At 49.1% G+C, this 18,830-nt stretch overlaps 1 protein-coding gene across 3 annotated transcripts; it reads left to right on the top strand.

Moving 5' to 3' along the window:
* The first annotated feature begins 707 nt into the window (after positions 1 to 707).
* ARMC7 (armadillo repeat containing 7) lies at positions 708 to 18,830 on the top strand. Of its 3 annotated transcripts, none has more exons than XM_008513244.2 (3): positions 708 to 1,452; positions 1,546 to 1,689; positions 17,185 to 18,830. In XM_008513244.2, the coding sequence occupies exons 1-3, from the start codon at positions 1,362 to 1,364 to the stop codon at positions 17,544 to 17,546; spliced, it is 597 nt and encodes a 198-aa protein (XP_008511466.2). In that variant the 5' UTR covers positions 708 to 1,361; the 3' UTR covers positions 17,547 to 18,830. The 3 variants fall into 3 exon arrangements, with proteins under 3 accessions (XP_008511466.2, XP_070417593.1, XP_070417594.1); XM_070561492.1 differs by having other exon boundaries at positions 998 to 1,452; positions 16,924 to 18,830; XM_070561493.1 differs by having other exon boundaries at positions 1,224 to 1,452; positions 1,546 to 1,625; positions 17,185 to 18,828.

Here is an 18,830-nt window from a genome sequence, read left to right as displayed (position 1 = left end):
CCACAGAGGTGGGGACTGTTCCCAATGGGGCTGTGGCAAGCCAGAGTGTGGCTGCCACTCCACTCTGCTCTCATGCCAGGCAGGCACATGGTCCTTGCCCTCAAGAAGCTCACAGCCCAAGCCCAGTTAACCCCTACATTTTCAAGCACGGTAAGAGTGCAGCAGGGCCATCTCCCTCCCTGGTGCTCTATTTCCTGTGCCTACTTGGTCTCGGTCACACACCACCTTTCCCAGAAGCCCCAAGAGAGAATTAGGCCAAAGGGCTTCGGCATCCAGTGCTTCACAATCCAGAAAGCTGCCAAAGCGGTGACTTTGGGTGAACTGAGGCTCCTATGGCCCGCTGGTGCTGCCCCAGCGCTCCCCGTCCGCCTGGCTGACAAACCCAGTTCCCGAGATTTCTGGCTAGACGTGGCGGACTCAGCTCGAGCATGGGGAGCAGAGGGTTTTTAGAAAAGCGAGCAGAAGGTAGTGTCACTCCTAAGTAGAAGATAACAACAACAATTTAGACAGAGATTGGATTGATGGTTACCAGAGGAGACTGGGGTAGGGAGGAGGACGAAAGGGCTGCTTGGGGCACATGCCAATGGCGATGGATTGTAATCAGTCATTGGCTGGTGAACATGATGTAATCTACACAGAAGTCGAAATATGCTGATGTACATCTGAAATTTATATAATGTTATAAACCAATGTTACCGCAATTTTTTTAAAAAAGGAAAGTAGTGTCAAAGGACCCATGGTGGGGGCGCAGGGAGCCGGCGCCTGAGCTCTGGAAGAGCGTCCTTCGTCAGGTGCAAGGGAGTCTAGAGGTGCTTCTGCCTCGACAGCCCCCTACACGGGCGCCCTCCGGCATCTCTGAGCTACCAAGGATCCTAGAGGTGCTCGTCAAACCACACGTAACCCTCCGAGGTCCTTCGCCCCGGGCAGGGAAGTAAAGCGTGAAGCAGAACGCGCACGCGCACGAGCGACGGCCCCGCCCCTGGCCCGCCCCTTCCGCCCTTTGGGGCGGAGCTAAGCGTGGCTTCCGCCGGAAGTCCGGAACTGAGCCGAAAATCAAGCCCAGCTGCTGAGTGCTGGCTGTCGCTGCTGTGTCCTCCGGAGGGGAGCACCGTCCTTGTCTCCCACGCCCCAATTTAGAATTTTCACATCCACCTCTTAGAAGGTCGTGAGACCTCACCCCATCCCCTTCATCCCAGTTCCAGCTGCACGTTACTGCAAAACCTGAACCCAGGAAAGGAACCTCTTTCCCGCCCGGCCCGCCTTTGCCCGGATCGGTGGAGGCCCGGGAGGTTCTCGCCCAGCTTCCCGCCTCGCCTCCCGCACTCCTGCCTGAGCCCCGGGGGCCCTCCCCCGCCCCGACCATGGCCCAGAAGCCGAAGGTAGACCCCCACGTCGGCCGGCTGGGATACCTGCAGGCGCTGGTCACGGAGTTCCAGGAGACGGAGAGCGAAGGTGAGAGCGGCAGGGTGGGGGTCAGGGGACTGGTCGGGGTCCGGCCGCAGCCTCCGCTCGGGACCGGGCTCCAGTGCCGCTTTTCCGCTGCAGACGCCAAGGAGCAAGTCCTGGCCAACCTCGCCAACTTCGCCTATGACCCCAGCAACTACCAGTATCTGCGGCAGCTGCAGGTCCTGGATTTATTCCTCGATTCGCTGTCGGAGGAGAATGAGACCCTGGTGGAGTTTGCTATTGGTAAGGATGGGCCTGGGCCCCCAGATGCCTGATGGGCTGTGGTGAGCTAAGTATGTGAGAAGTGAGCCGTTGGGAAAGGAATCTCTTAGGCGTCCCTCAGCTGCCAAGGCAGACCCCCCTCGATGTCTGTGCCGCCTCCGCTGTTCGCACATTGTCCGGGTCACAGCTAGCTGGAGTCAGGTCTGGAACTCACGCCCAGGACTCCCTCTGCGTGTCTGCCTTCGCTCCTGCTTAGAGATGAGATCATAAATGAGGGAATAGATTGAAGCCACTTGGAGGGAAGAAAGTTTAGAAAGTGATCTTTCGAACATTTTTATTTTAATGTTTTAATATCAAGAGAAGCAGAGGTAACTTGGAACGTGTAGTTTATGGCTCCTGTAGTTATGGTCTGAGACCTATCGAATTATTCACTGGGCACATATTTATTGGGCATGCACTGTGTGAGCAAGGTACTGTTCTAGATGCTGGAGAGGTGGTGAACAAGTTGGGAAAAGGTCATTGCTCTCAAGGAGCTTCCATTCTAGTGGAGGAGACAGATGGGGAACAAACAAAGAAGCTGAGGCTCTGAAGGAAATAAACAGAGTTGTGAGACAGAGCAATAGGAACTGGGGGCTACTTCCGTTTTGGCTTCATGGGAAGGCGTTCTAGGCAGAGGCGGAGTGTGGGGAAAGACCCTAAGGCAGGAGGAGCCAGAAGGGTGGCTGGTGTGGCAGGATTGTGATGAGTGAACCGGAGAGTGGTACAAAATGAGGTTAGACAGGTCACTGGCACCAGAGCTTACAGGGGCTTAGATCTAGGCCATGGGAATGAGTTTGGAATTTAATCTGAGGGTGAACAAAAATTCTTTTTTCAGCATGCATCTTTTTTTTTTTTCTTTGTGAGGAAGATTAGCTCTGAGCTAACATCCACCACCAATCCTCTTTTTGCTGGGGAAGATTGGCTCTGAGCTAACGTCTGTGCCCATCTTCCTCTATTTCATATGTGGGATGCCGCCACAGCATGGCTTGATTAGCTGTGTGTATGTCCACACCCGGATTATAAACTGGCAAACCCCAGGCCGCCTAAGCGGAGCACGCGGACTTAACAGCTATGCCACCGTGCTGGCCCCTCAGCATGCATCTTTTAAAAATAACGTTTCTGGGGCTGGCCCCATGGCCGTGTGGTTAAGTTCGTCCACTCCGCTTCAGTGGCCCAGGGTTTCACAGGTTTGGATCCTGGGCGTGGACATGGCACTGCTCATCAAGCCATGCTGAGGTGGCGTCCCACATAGCACAACCAAAGGCGCGCACAACTAGAATATACAACTATGTACCCGGATGGGCTTTGGGGAGAAAAAGTAAAAAACAAAAACATTTCTGTATGTAGTGAAAGGAATCTTACTCGTTTAGAGAAAGAAGCCTACCTTTAATAATAATTCCGTTGTTACCTAATACCCAGTTATGTGAATTTCTCTAATAGTTCCCAAAAGGACATTTTGTTTGTTTGTATAAGCCAGGATCCATGCATTTCAGCTGGTATGTTCTTTGAATCTTGATCTCTCTCTCTCTCTCTTTTTTTTTTTATTGAGTTATTGATAGGTTACAATCTGGTGAAATTTCAGTTGTACATTAATGTTTGTCAGTCATGTTGTAGGTGCACCACTTCACCCTTTGTGCCCACCCCCGACCCCACCTTTCCCCTGGTATCCACTAAACTGTTCTTAGTCCGTAATTTTAAATTCCTCATATGAGTGGAGTCATACACAGATTATCCTTCTCTTGCTGGCTTATTTCACCTAACATAATTCTCTCAAGGTCCATCCATGTTATTGCAAATGGAATGATTTTGTTCTGTTTTGCAGCTGAGTAGTATTCCATTGTATATATGTACCACATCTTCTTTATCTATTCGTCTGTTGCTGGACACTTAGGTTGCTTCCACATCTTGGCTATTGTAAACAGTGCTGCAATAAACATTGGGGTGCATAGGACTTTTGGGATTGCTGACTTCAAGCTCTTTGGATAAATACCCAGTAGTGGGATGGCTGGATCTATAGTAGTTCTATTTTTAATTTTTTGAAGAATCTCCATACTGTTTTCCATAGTGGCTGCACCAGTTTGCATTCCCACCAGCAGTGTATGAGGGTTCCTTTTTCTCCGCAACCTCTCCAACATTTGTTGCTATTAGTTTTAGATATTTTTGTCATTCTAACGGGTGTAAGGTGATATCTTAGTGTAGTTTTGATTTGCATTTCCCTGATGATCAGCGATGATGAGCATCTTTTCATGTGCCTATGGGCCATCAGTATATCTTCTTTGGAGAAATGTTTGTTTGTGTCTCCAGCCCATTTTTTGATTGGGTTGTTTGATATTTTGTTGTTGAGTTGCGAGAGTTCTTTATATATTATGGATATTAAGCCTTTGTCAGATATATGACTTGCAAATATTTTTTCCCAGTTAGTGGGTTGTTTTTTTGTTTCAATCCTGTTTTCATTTGCCTTGAAGAAGCTGTTTAATCTGATGAAGTCCCATTTGTTTATTCTTTCTATTGTTTCCCTTCTCTGAGAAGGCATGGTGTCCGAAAAGATCCTTTTAATACTGATGTCAAAGAGTGTACTGCCTACGTTTTCTTCCAGGAGCCTTATGGTTTCAGGTCTCACCTTTAGGTCTTTGATCCATTTTGAGTTTATTTTGGTGAATGGTGAAAAAGAATGGTCAATTTTCATTCTTTTACATGTGGCTTTCCAGTTTTCCCAGCACCATTTGTTGAAAAGACTTTCTTTTCTCCATTGTATGCCCTCAGCTCCTTTGTCAAAGATAAGCTGTCCATAGATGTGTGGTTTTATTTCTGGGCTTTCAATTCTGTTCCATTGATCTGTGCACCTGTTTTTGTACCAGTACCATACTATTTTGATTACTGTAGCTTTGTAGTATGTTTTGAAGTCAGGGATTGTGATGCCTCCCGTTTTGTTCTTTTTTCTCAAGATTGCTTTAGCAATTCGGGGTCTTTTGTTGCCCCATATGAATTTTAGGATTCTTTGTTCTAATTCTGTAAAAACTGTCATTGGGATTCTGATTGGGATGGTGTTGAATCTGTAGATTGCTTTAGGTAGAACGGACATTTTAACTATGTTTATTCTTCCAATCCATGTACATGGAATGTCTTTCCATCTCCTTATGTCGTCATCCAATTCTCTCAGAAAGGCCTTGTAATTTTCATTATATAGGTCCTTCACTCTCTCTCTCTCTTTTTTTGAGTAAGCTTTGTATCTTAAAACAGTTTTGGAAAAATGGCAAAGATAATACAGAGAGTTCCTCTGTGCCACACCCAGCTTCCCTTCTTATTAACATCTTAGTGTGGTACATTTGTTACAATTAATAAGCCAATATTGATACGTTATTATTAACTAAAGTCCATATTTTATTCAAATTTCCTTAGTTTTTCCCTAATGTCCTTTTCCTGTTCCACGATCTCACCCAGGATACTATGTTACATTTAGTTGTCACACCTTCTTAGGCTCCTCTGGGCTGTGCCAGTTTCTCAGACTTGCCCTTTTTTTGATGACCTTGACAGTTTTCAGGAGTACTTTTGAGGAGGTCAGGAGTTTTGTAGACTGTTCCTCAATTGGGATTTGTCTTATGTGTTTCTCATGCTTAGGCTGGGTTGTGGGTTTGGGGAGAGGATGGCCACAGAGGTGAAGTGCCATTCTCATCCCGTCATATCAGGGTACATGCTGTCAACATAACGCATCCCTGTTGATGTTGCCCTTCATCCCCTGGCTGAGGCAGTGTTTGTCAGGTTTCTCCACTGTAAATTACTCTCCCCACCCTTTCCATGTTGTATTCTTTGGGAGGAAGTCACTACATAAATTACCTTATATCTCTTTTAATCATTAATAGACTCTTTTTTCCATAACACTGGTTGTTGAAGGATCCAGGTCGTCTTGCCTTCTGAATTGTCTGGTTGCCTCTTTATGGCGTCATTTGGTTTGTTCCTCTATCCCCTTCCCCTTTATTTCCTGTGACCTAGAAATTAGATTGAAAGCCTTGATAGAATCAAGTAACACTTTTTTTTGTTTCTGAATACATCATAGGTAAATGTGATTTAGGTTTTTGAAAGACCATCCAGGTCTGCCCCTATGTTTATGGTATCCAGGACTAGAGTACACATGGGTGTCGGCTTCCTTCTCTTCTCACACATGTGTGTGGACATCCATGCTCCGTTCTCACCCCCACAAACACTTGCTCTGTGGCCACTCCTTGGACTTAGGAATGTCTATACCGACAGTGGGGGTACACACACCAACAGTGGAGTTCACCCCTGGGAATCAGGATCCAGAAAGGAGGCACCTGCAGCTATGGGAGCAGGTTTAGGGCCTGGAGCTCCAGGTATGAAGGGAGGGGGATGGGCTTTGGGTGGGCTCCTTGGACTCTTCAACCCATGGGGAGTGCCAGAGTGAGGCCCTCTAAAGCTGGGCCAAGGCAGGAGACCCAGGTGCCCAAGTCTAAGAGTGGTGCTACCTCATGTCCCTGCGCCTCTGGAAGACTATGCTAAATAAATATTCTAAAACACTGGTCACTTGAGGGTTCTCTTCAGTGTGAATCCTCCATCCCCTCCCTTTTTGTAACTCTGCTCTACAGCTTCTGCCATCTGCATGGTGACAGTGGCCCCTGCAGAAGCATGTGGCTAAACCTCCACCTGGGAGTCATAGAGCTCCTCCAACCAAGGCTTTTGCCTCTGGAGAAAAGTTGCCTAAAAAGAGCAGTCACCCAAGAAAAGTTTTCACAGGACCAGGAAGCAGCTTCCCCAAGGCAGGAGCAGCCTGAGATGCTGGCCCGCTGAGCTGGGAACTACGGGGGTGTCTGGGCCTGGCCTGGGTTCTTGCTCTCCTGGGCAGCTTCCCAGAGTGGCTGACCAAGCCCGGGACCAGGAGTCCTCAGTCCCAGCCTCTCCACTTCTTAGCCAGTTCTTGGGGTGAGTGCTGTCCCTTCTCTGAGGCGTATTGTGTTTCCTCATCTGTGCCTTGCCTACCTCGAAGGACTGTTGTGTGAGCAGAATTGTGTGCGTGTCTCTCTGTCTCTGTGAAGGGGCTTTGTCTAGCATCCTTATCACCAGTTATACTTTTCCCAGCCACTTTTTCATCCTTTTTTTCCCTTCCTCCTCCTCCCCGCCAGAGCAGAGTCCCTGGTCCCAAGAGCAGTAGCTTTCCCAGCACTGAATCCTTCCGTGGGATCTTCTGCACATTAAATTTCTCTTGCATTTGTCATGCATAGCTTAAAAGGAGAGTCCCAGTGCTACTTAGGAGCGTATTTTGTTACTGCTCTCATTTCCTTTTCTCTTAATATCTCTGGTGCTAAATGGGAAACACTGTAAGGTGCTTATTCTGCTGCTAAAAGGCTCTGTGCTGCACTTTGTAGTTTTAAATCTTTTCTCTCTGGTGGCAGGCCTGAGATTGTGATCTCTGTTGTGCCTTGGACGCTCAAGCCTTTTGGTATGGGGAAGAGGATGGAAAGGGAGGGAGGGACCCAAAAGGTGCCGAGTACTGGCCATGACTTGGCACTGCCGCCCTGAGTGGGGCTGGTTCTGGAATAACTGGCAGAGAGGAGAGCTGGATTAGATTGCCCGTGGCCATGGCTCGCAAAATCAAAACCAATGTCTGTCTGTTGGCAGGGAGCATAGTGAGTTTGGTAACAGGTGGGCTTTGGGGTCAGGCAGGCCTGGGTTCAAGTCCTCACCCTCCTACGTAACTCTGGGTGTGATGTCCCTTTTCCCATCATGTGTCACGTGGGCCAGCACCTGCCTCACAGAGGTGTTGAATGAGCTAAAGTGTCTGCAGCTGCGGGATCCCCTAGGCCTCCACCCAAGGGCCTGCTCTCTGGAGCCACTTTGAGGAGAAGCACTTCCCTGTCTCCCAGAGAGGTGAGGTGGGGAGGGATGGTGTCCTGTCAAGGGAACTCCCTAAGTGCACTGGCACTGTGCTACGCTTCCCAGCGACAGGACTGGTGCTGTTACACTTACTGGGACTTGTAATAATAGCTGTCACTGTGTGCCAGGCACTGGCTTCCTGTACTTTGTCGCTGTTGACCCTGAGACAGCACTAAAAGTAGGTGTGCTCCTAACATCCATTTCCCGGTAAGGAGTCTGAGGCTTAGGGAGGGCCCGTGGGTTGGTCAAAGCTTTGAAGAGTGCCGCACCTGGGACTTCAATGCCAGGCTGTCAGATTCTTGAAGCTGTCCTCTTGACCACTTCCCTGCCCTTGGAGGAGTTCCTAATTCCTAGGGCTGTGGACTGAAAGCTAGAAAGGAGCTTATTCCACATCCCTCATTTTACTGATGAGGAAACTGAGGCGCAGACAGCCGCCCCTCGGCTGGTTAACAGCAGGCTGGGGTCAGTATGCAGGCTTCCTTCTGTCTGTCCTTGCAGCCCCCGCAGTCGCAGGCGTCCTTCCGCCGCAGTTCTGATGCAGTCAGCCGTGAGGGAGACCTCTTTCTTGTCAAGTGGCTTGGCCTCCTCTCTCAGAATTGAAAGCCTGGTCTCCACCAGCGCTTTGGTTTGGCTGTGGTTACTTCTGTCAGTGGTGGCAGCAGGCCTGAAAGCCATAGCAGTCACTCGCCAGTGGTGAACTGGTGTTCCTGACCCTTGTGTGTCTGTGGGGGTCGTTCTCCTGTGACCTCTCAAATGCCCACATCACTACAGCTGCAGCCCTGAAGAAGAATCTGGTTCCAGCTATTGCAGATAACGCACAGGGGTTTTCCTTTCCCTTTTTTCCCCTAAGATTGGCACCTGAGCTAACATTTGTTGCCAGTCTGCTTGCTTGCTTTCTTTTTCTTTTCTTCTTCCCAAAGCCCCCCGGTACATAGTTGTATATTCTAGTTGTAGGTCCTTCTGGCTCTGCTGTGTGGGACGCTGCCTCAGCATGTCTTGATGAGTGGTGTCGTGTCTGCGCCCAGGATCAGACCTGGGGAAACCCTGGGCCGCCAAAGCGGAGCACGGGAACTTAACCACTTGGCCACGGGGCCGGCTGCACACAGGGGTTTTGAAGTCTTTTCTCTGCCTTCCTCCCTTTCTTGACCTTTTCTTTTGTGGATTTGCCCATTTAGAACCGTTTTTGCACTATTTTATTTACCCTTTGGTTGTTGTCCTGGCTGCTCTTTCTTCCCTCTGCGTCAAGGGCTCTGGTTTGGGAGCTGTTAGGATAAAAGTGACCTTTTTGAGATGCTACCACATACCCACTGTGTGTCCACATTCACCAGCACCTGCCCACCTAGTACCAGCACTGCCTGTAAGGTCTCTGAATATGTCACCAACAGCGAGGCAGGTAGTACTAAGCCCTCTTTACATATGAGGAAACAACACCTCAGTGAGGTTCGCTCCGTTGCCTGAGGCTCACACTCTTGATATGTGAGATTACCCACACTTCCAGGAGTTTACCCCTGTGTGCCTGGATCCAAATTCTGTGCCCAAGGGACCCTACTGGCAGAGCCAAGACTCAAAGCAGAGCGTTTTCTTCCCTTGTTCTTTGTTTCCACAGCGCCTTGCGACCTCCACAATATCTGTGAGGTGGCTCTGGTGGGAAGTCATCCCTGCGATGACTGGGGGTGCTCACAGTCCGGGACTACATTTGATGGTGTCTAAGAGGAGCTACCACTGGGAGATGGCACTGGTCAGCCAGGGCTGCCCTCGTCTGGGATGGGGGATGTGAATTATGAGGAACCAGATGTAAAGCCAGGATCTTAGTAAATACTCGAATGTGTGAAAGAATTTGGAGCTCATGCCCCAAATAAAAACTCTGGGAGCTTTTGGCCTAAGTTTAGGACTGTTTGCCCAAAGCACCATTGGTTGTTTCTCAGGTGTCCTATATGCAGTCTGTGCACCATCTGCTCCTACCTGTTGGGTCACCCACCTGCACCATCCTAGATGCTGTGTGGAGATATAAAGGAACCAGGAAAGAATTCTCTGCTTCCATCAAAGCTGGTTGAATCCTGGGATATCACACAATACTTGGCAGTTTTGTCACTAAAACAGGGTTCAAGTAGGTGGCCTCTTAGAATTCAGGTTAAATTGCTCTCCTGTGTTCTATTTCCTACAATACAAGTAGCTGCCACCAGATGGTGGTGATGCTCGGGAAAAGGCTGGTAGATAAATCCTTAGCAGCCTCTATCTGGAAAACAGTGTTTAGTAAAATTGAAGACAGGCACGCCCCATGACCCAGCAGTTACGTTTGCAGGGTTAGGGCACATGCACATCCAGACACATGTGCAAAGATGTTACTAGCAGCAGTGTCTGTAACAGTCCCAAGCTGGAAACAGTCAACAGCAGAACGGACACCGACATTGTGGGATATTCATGCTACTTAGCAAGGTAAATGAACGATCTACAGCTACGTGCAATAATCATAAACATAATGTTAAGCAAATGATGCTAGCCATGTAATACTATGTATTATGGGATTCCATTTCTATAAAGTCCAAAAACAGGCAGAACTGAATTACAGTGTTTAGGGATATGTGTGTGTAGTAAAATTAATTTTTTATTAAAAAGTTAAAAGGTGCTGCTTATTAATTAATAATTTTATTAAATTATTACAAGTCAGGAGGGTGTTCACCTCTGAGAGAGGGAGAGAATTGGATCCAGAAGTGACGTGCAGAGGCTTCTGGATTGCTGACAGTGTTTTAGCTCTTGACCTCAGTGCTGGTTACATGGGCATTTGCTTTCTCGTTGTTAAACTCTACCTGTGTGTGTCAGCGCTTTTCTATATGTGTGGGTTGCAGGTATGGCCCTGTGCCAGCCTCAGAGGCTGTAGACAGTTGCATGCTTGGTCCACATCTCCTGTGTGCCGGGGAGGGGCCTTAACCACATTATTTAATCTCTCTCTGCCTATTTTGCTGATGAAGAAACCTAGGCTTAGAGAAATTGAGTTACTTGCCCTGGTCATCTAGGTCCTCAGTGGCAGTACTGGGATTCTAACTAGTCTACCCACCAGAGCCCTTGCTCCATCCTTCATCATCTGGGGCTCCCCGGTACCTCCTTCTCTCGCTGATCAGTTAGGCTCCTGGGGTCACACATCTTTCTGCTTAAAGAGAAATTCCTCAGCCGTGCGCCTGTGGCAGGATCCCCCTCATAGGCAGGGGTGATGTGGAGGTTCTCACACCGCTGCTGCCTTCCGCACTAGCTCAGAAGCTGCTCTGGGCCGCCCTCACCTGGACGAGGGCAGCCTCCGCCATCCCTCCCTGACTTGCAGAGACCAATTCCCCTTCCTCTTAGTTCTAGGCGCAAGCAGGATGTATGTGTTTTATTAATTTATGTGAATACATAGTTGATTCACATGGTGGAGAATTCAAAAAGGTGTGTAGTGAAACAACTCCCTCTGTAGCCTTTTCTGGAGGCAACCGCTGTTACTAGTTTCTTGTGTATCCTCCCTCCAGAGAGATTTTCAAGATTTACAAACAAACATGTACATATTTCTATGTATACTTTTTTGCATGTCCTACACATGCAGTAGTAGTATGTATCTGTATTGCTACTTTTTTAACTTAGTATCATATCTTGGCACACCTGCAGTGTCAGCCGTAAAGAGCTCCTCGTTCTCTGTGAGTGCTGCTTGATGCTGCGCGGCCTGGCGGGACTGGCGCTGAGCCAGCTGCTAAGGGATGGACGGTGAGGATGCCTCCGTCTTGCTCTCACCAGCAGTGCTGCAGCAGTGACCTGATTTGTATGTCATTTCTCACTTGTGGGAGTGGACCTGAAGGATAAATTTTTGGAAGTGAAATATAAATCAGAAGGATGAAAAGCCATGATTTTTTTTTCTTTTGATTTAATTTGATGTTTTTTACTAGAAACATTCATCAGTTTCAGTCAAAACCATATTACAAGGTATTTTCAGAGAAGTCTCACTTCCATTTCTGTCCCTTCCACCCTGTCCCCCTCCCCCCCATCTAGAACCAGCAAATGTGAGCATATTCGTGTATTTGTCATACCCCCTTCTTACACTTAGTGGTGGCTTTCTATATATACTGTTCTGTCCCTTACGCTTGAAATTTTGGAAAGACCTATTTCCAAGGCCTAAAGTAAGACCTAAAAATGAATAGTCCCAAATGAAGATTTTCCCCTGGGATGGGCTGCGGTCAGCCCAGTGCCCTGAGGTGGGCAGGTCCTCGGATGTGGTAACGTCTTGGGCCACTGTCTCCTAAGGCTCACCCGGCCCGAAGGCACCAGGTGCTGGCTAAGCACTTGTCAGCATAACCTCATTTAATCCCCAGGACAATCCTTAGACCCTCCTCTCCCTCCCAACGCCAGTGCCCTACTTGCTGTGTGACCCAAGGTCACCTATCTGACCTCTCTGAGCCTCCAGCTTTCTCATCCCAGGCTGCACTTGAGGTTTTCTCTTTTGCCTCCCGGGGTTTCTGTGACCCCTGCATCTAGAAGGGCTCTGCTTTCACTCTTGCTCTCTTTCTCTCTGTCTCGTCTGGTTTGTCTAAAACATGTTCATCAGCCAGTCAGAACTTGTTCTCCTTTGTGTTTGGTAAGCATTTTTTAAATTGCAGCATGATCAACATACAGTGAAATGCACATATTTCAAGTGTCAGTTTGATGGATTTTTAAATTCATTAAGGTATATGTACATCTATGTAACCAGCACTTAAACCAAGATATAGAATGTTTCCATCTCCCCAGAGAGGTCCCTCACACGCTCTTCCAGTTAGTGTCTTCCACCCCTAGGCAAGCACTATTCTAACCTCTATCCCCAGAGGTTAGTTTTGCCTTTTTTTTTTTTTGCTGAGAAAGATTTGCCCTGAGCTAACATCTGGGCCAGTCTTCCTCTGTTTTGTATGTGGGTCGCTGCGGACAAGTGGTTTATATCCACACCTGGAACTGAACCCAGGCCGCGAAACTTAACCACTAGGCCACAGGGCCAGCCCAGTTTTGCCTGTTCTTGATCTTCATATAAATGGAATCATACAGGATGCACCCTTGTGTCTGGTTTCTTTCATCCAACATAATGTCTTGAGATTCGTCCAGATTGTCACAGTATCATTAGTGTGTGTCTTTGTATGAATATGCTACAATTTGTTCGTCCAGTTACCTGTTGATGGATATCTGACTTGTTTCTAGTTTGGAGCCTTTATGAATAAAGCTGTTATGATCATTTTTATACAAATCTTCCAGTATCCTTATGTACTCATTTCTCCCTGGCAGATTGCTTGTATACATAGGTACTCATCTTTCTCAGATAGGTTCGGGTAGGAGTGGAGTTGCTGAGTCAGGATAGATGTATGTTTAACTTTATTAGAAGCTGCCAAATAGTTTTCCAATATAATTATGCTGTGTTACACTCCCCACCACCAGCATATGAGAGTTCCAGTAGCTCCACCTCCCCATCAACACTTAGTATTGTCAGTCTTTTTTGTTTTAACCATTATGATGGGTGTGTAGTGGCATCTTATTGTGGTTTTAGTTTTCATTTCTCTGATAAATAATTACGAGCACATTTTCATATGTATTGGCCCTTTTGTGAAGAGTTAGTTCAAGTGTTTTTGCTTGTTTTTTTACTGTTCATTTTTTCTTGATATGCAGGAGTTCTTTATATATTCTGGATACGTGTCCTCTGTCAGATATATGTTCGATGAATATTTTCTCCTTTTGCCTTTTTATTTTTTTTAATGTTGTCATTTGATGAATTATTCTCCTTTCTGAGTGAAATTTAGCTTGAAAAAAAGAATCCCTTCAGGGCCGGCCCAGTGGCATAGTAGTTAAGTTCGTGTGCTCTACTTCGGTGAGCCGGGGTTCACAGGTTCGGATCCCAGGTGCAGACCCGTATACTGCTCATCAAGTTGTACTGTGGCAGTGTCCCACATATAGAACAGAGGAAGATGGGCACAGGTGTTAGCTCAGGGCCAATCTTCCTCACCCAAAAAAACCCCAAAAAACCTTTTTCCTGGTTATAAAAATAACATTTTTATTGAGGAAAACTTGGAAAATAAAGAGTAAAGGAAATTACAATTACCCATAATCCTACTTAACGGAGATAACTATTGTTAACATTTTGGTGTGTTTCCTGTCTTCTCGTTTAATGTGTATATTTATTTAAGAGTTATTCATTGAGCACCTGCTGTATGCCAGGCTGAGGCTACAGAATGGAACAAGACAAAGTTCCCCTTCTCCTGGAGTTTGTGGTTTAGTGGGGCAACAGCCAATAAACGAGTTAAGAAAGAACTCTAAGTATGAAGAAAAGGAGCGAAGGTGGGTGAGGAGAGGCTGTGATGGCGAGAGGGGCTGATGGGGGTGGTCACGGAAGGCTCTCGGAAGAGGTGACATCTTATTTGACTTATTTTTTTTTAGTTGCAGTTTCATTGTATATACAATTTGATGTCCTTTTTTTCCTCCTTAACTTTATATTGCAAACATTTTCGCATACTGAACATTCTTTGAAAACATGATTTTTAGAACTGTATAATTTTCCATCATACAGATGTGCCAGTGATTTAACCAGTTTGCTATTGCTGAGCATTCTGTAGGAAGCTTCCAGGGTTTGTGTTGCTCCTTTTCTACAAGAGCCCTCCTTAGTTCTTCAGGGCAGGCTCACAGAGTGGACTCAGGAGGGAAGGCTCCCAGCAGCTGTGGCCGTGGCTTCTTGTGGGTCCTCTGGCTCCATCTTGGGTGCTCCAGCTTGGCCTTCTCAGCCCTGAAGTTCTCCTTCCAGGCCCCACTCCTCTTTTCACCTCTGAGGGTCGCTACCAACAAGGCAGAGGGCCTTAAAGATTTCTCTGCGGCTGGGCCCAGGCAGCTGGTGAGCTCTGACAGGCACCTCATCCATCCTCGGAGGCTTCCCAGGCCTGCAAATGGGGAGTAGATGGGGCTCACCGTCCTGAGGCCTCCTCCTGCCCCACCCTCCGGCAGATGCCATCTAATTATCCCCTGGCCTGGGTGGCAGTGCCCTACCAGGCACACCTGGGTGTGGTGATGACTCACCAGCCAGAGAGTGATTCAGGCTTCATCTTATCATGGTTTATAGCAGTTACAGCAGTCCCATCCCCCACCCCTGAGTTGAGTCTGCAGTGTGGGCAGGAAGCTGGTTCACCATCCTCAGCTCAGAAGAGAGAGTATGGAGAAGCCAGAGGCCTGCCAGAGGGTTTCCACTTGTCCCTGCTCCTGGCTGAGCCGGGCATCTGCCTGCAGCAGGACTATTTGTCCTTGTGGCTTCTGGAGGGACACCCTTCCCATGGCAGTGGCAAAGGGCTCCCCATCTCTGGGATTTGGGCAAGTTACTCAACAGTCTCAGCTTCTTCCACTAAAGTGGAGGTGATGATAACTCTTGCTTCATGGGGTTCAGTCACGTTCCCAGCACGTGGCCAGTGAGTATCCACAGTTGCAAGCCCCTGGGATACAGAGGTAAACCAGAGAGCAGGACCTGCATTGTAGTGCCCAGTGACGGGGACAGACAGCAAGTACAGAAGGTAGTCAACAGGATGACCCCAGGTTGTGCTAAGGGCTCCACTGGGGTGAACAGGTGCTGAGCTAGAGATTGGTAGGGAAGGCCTCTGAGTGTCCCGTAGGGAGGGACCACCCTGCCAGAGGGCCTTACGTCCCTCTCCTGCAGCTCATCTTCCTCATGACTGCAGGAATACCACTCAGCCCCTTCCCTCCCTCACATCTGCCCGGTCTGGGAGCCGCAGCCCGGATCCCACAGCTGCAGAGGTCTGAGGTGGGCAGAGTTTCAGGGAGCCATCCTGTCCAGCCCCTCACCCTCTGCAGTTCAACCCTTTCCCCTGCTCACTGCTTTAAAACCCTTCCAACAAATATTTGTGGAGCGCCCCTTGTGCCAGGGCACCGAGGGCGTGTGGGACTAAGACAACCGAGGTCTTGACCTCAGGCATGTACCTTCTCGTGGGGCTCAGTGGGCAGTGAGCAAGCAAACAAATCCGCGAAGATGATTTCTCAGAGTTGTAGGCAGATGAAGAAAATGACATAGGTGATGGGGGAAGTGCCTGGATGTGGCAGGAGCAGCTGGTGGGGAACTCCAGGGAAACCTCACTGACGAGGGAGCCGTGGGGGGCTGGTGACCAGCAAGAGGGTGGCAGCATGTGAAGATCTAGGGCCAAAAGGTCCCAGGGGCGGCCCGAGGTTGGTGACTGCTGTGAGTGACAGGGAGAAGGAGAAGGAGCAGACTGGGTGGTGCAGGGCCGTGGCGGCCATGGAGGGGAGGTTAGGTGTTATTCCAGATGCAGTGGGAAGCCCCTGGAGGCCACGTGGGTAAAACCTGTGAAAACATTTCCACAGCAGGACTCAGACTGACCCAGGCACTGCTAGGGAGAGGGCAGCAGTGCCAAAGCTGGGCAGATTCCTGCCCCTGGAGGAGAAGGCGGAGTGTCCCTGGCAGGGGCCTCCCGGGCACCTGTCCTTTCTTGCTGAGGAAGGTGTCCTAGTGGGGATGGAGTCTGGGGGAAGCCCTCTTTTCTTTGCTTGTTTCTAGAGAAGTGGGAACCTGGTTGGGCTGTGACTAACTCCTGATTGGACACTCAGGACTGGTCAGCCATGTTGTGCAAATGAGTTGGAAGCCCCTCCTCTGCATGGAGCAGGAACCTAAGGGTGGGGGTGCCACGCTGGCAGGAAGCTCAATCAGGACACACAGGAAGTCGGCTTCCCGCATAGAGGGCTCGGAGGCCTGGCGTGCGAGAATGGGGGCTCTGGCCGCAATACCCAAGCAGTGGGGTTTTTGATCCAGAACCAAGGGCCTCTCACTTTGGCCCTTTTTTGGTCCCCCAGAATCCTAGTAACAGTCATGTAAAAATGACACTAAAATGCTCTAACCTCTTAATAAGTTATACTGTATCCATAAAATGGTGTACTGTGTAGCCATTAAATGATACCATGATTTTAGATTTATTAGTATGGAAAGATGTTACAATACATTGTCAAATGAAAAAAGCTGGCTTACAAAACAGTAAGGGAAAGTATCGCGTATTTATTAAATATTTATATGTGTTCACATATTTAAAAATTGTGGACTGAAAAGCAAATGTTAAATGTCTAGGTGGTAGGATTAAATGGTTTATATTTTGGCTTCTTTCTAATATTTTTAACAGCTTTATTGAGGTAATTGACAAAAATAAACTGTACATATTTAAAGGGTACAGTTTGATAAGTTTTGACATATGTATACACCAGTGAAACCATCACCTTACCTATATTTTTAAATTCTTCTAAAGTGATGATATACTGTGAGTTTTGTTTTTATTTATTTTTTACTTTAAAAAGAGGAAAGCGTATCAACCATTGAACTGGCTGAACCAAGAGGGAAAGGGATTAGTGACCCCTTCCAGAAGGCTCGGCTGCGGCAGGCAGGAAAGCCTTTCTGGAACCTTGAAGGGGAGGGCTGGAGACCAGAATGGACTTTGGATCTCTTGTCCCTGGGCCACCTCTCACAGGCCTGGGCCCTTCCCTGGGACTCAGTGAGCAGACAGGAGCTGGGAGGAGGCCCGGGACTGAGGCCTCCAAACTCACCTTGCTCTTCTCCAGGAGGCCTCTGCAACCTGTGCTCAGACAAGGCCAACAAGGAACACATCCTGCAGACAGGGGGCGTCCCGCTCATCATCAACTGCCTGTCCAGTCCCAACGAGGAGACTGTGCTATCTGCTGTCACCACGATCATGTACCTGAGCTCGCCAGGCTCTGGCTCCCACCCCGAGCTGACCGCCATGCCCGTGGTCCAGTGCATGCTGCGCTTCTCTCTCTCGGCCAACACGAGGCTCCGGAACCTGGCCCAGATCTTCTTGGAAGAATTCTGTTCCCCAAGCCAGGTGGCTGAAGCCCGCAGCTGGCGGGCTCACTCTGCCTTGGGTATCCCCCTGCCAAAGACTGAGGCCCCACAGCAGCCCTGATCCAAGGAGACCTCGGGCCATGGCACCCTTAACTGCCAGAGACAAGACTAAATCCTCAGAGGGCTCGGGAAGCAGGAGCAGCATAGCTCCCACTGAGCACATCCTCCCCAAATGGTGCCTTTTCGGCCATTGTAAAGGTGAGTTTCCTCAGCGTGACAGGTATTTACACTGATGAAAGGCGTTAGGAGATGAGTGAAGAAGCCAGACTTCTAGACACACGGAGAAGGAAATCAAAGCTGGTGCCACTGTCACAGGCTGCCGCTCTGAACCAACTGGAGGCGAAGGTCCTGCCTCCCAGCCCACCCCACTGCCAGGCTCGCACCCTCGCGTAAGAAGCAACCGGTCCCTAGATCCAGAGACTTTGCAGAAGGCTCTTCCCCTGAGGAACAGCTGGGCCTGGGGCTCGGGAGAGCTGCCTGAGCTGGAGGCTTTGAGGACTAGGCTCACCGCTCAACAGAATTGTCTGGAGTGCTCTGGAGGAATAGAAATGAGAAGTTGTTAAAAGTATCTCGGGGCTCTGGGAAGGTGTCGTGCCCACTCCAGGGCTCTGAAGCCTGGGTACTGCCCGACAAGCTGTCCAGGCCAGGCACCGGGCGTGGTGGGCACCAGCCTAGAGAACGCTATGGCCCAGGACTAACTGTTTATTCACACAGGCCTGTCTGCCAGGCACCACGTTAGGGCTTCAAAGACGAAGATGTGGTCCCTGCTCTTGAGTGACGCAGCCCAGTGACTGTTAACATGGCCGTCAGGCATTAAGCCCAAGCCATGAGGGTGCTGACATATCAGAACACAGGCACAAATCCACGGAGCTGTGTCCTCTTCCCTCAGTACCCCAAGGTCCCCACCTGAAAGCCCTGGCCCTCCTCCTCCGCCATCACGGTTAGTGGCAGGGAGTCCCTGTCTCAGGCTCAGGAGGGCTTCAGGGACGCAAGGAAGAGCGGCGCTCAAGGGGAGGACCAGGTACTGACACACAGTGTGTGCTCGGATTCACAGTGTGCGCTGCTCAGCGCGGGAAGGGGTGTGCGACTCCCATGGGAAGTGGAGCTTTAGGAGCAGTGGAGGGTCCTGGTCTCCCTTCTGTACTCCCTTAAGGTTGACCTCTTACATGCCCAAGGAAAGGCAGAGGCAGAGGGATAGTGTCCAGGTGGACGCGGAGGTGGGGCAGATTATGGGACTGATGGATAAGGGGAAGCGGGAGGGAGGGCGGGCCTCCTCAGCCTCTATTCCAACTGCCTCCCTGGGGGCCCTGCCCCTTGACTTTCCCAAATAAAGGACCTTAAAAGA

Source organism: Equus przewalskii, chromosome 10, assembly GCF_037783145.1.
Source record: "Equus przewalskii isolate Varuska chromosome 10, EquPr2, whole genome shotgun sequence".
Taxonomy (NCBI): Eukaryota; Metazoa; Chordata; class Mammalia; order Perissodactyla; family Equidae; genus Equus; species Equus przewalskii.
This window is presented reverse-complemented; position numbering and strand designations above follow the sequence as displayed.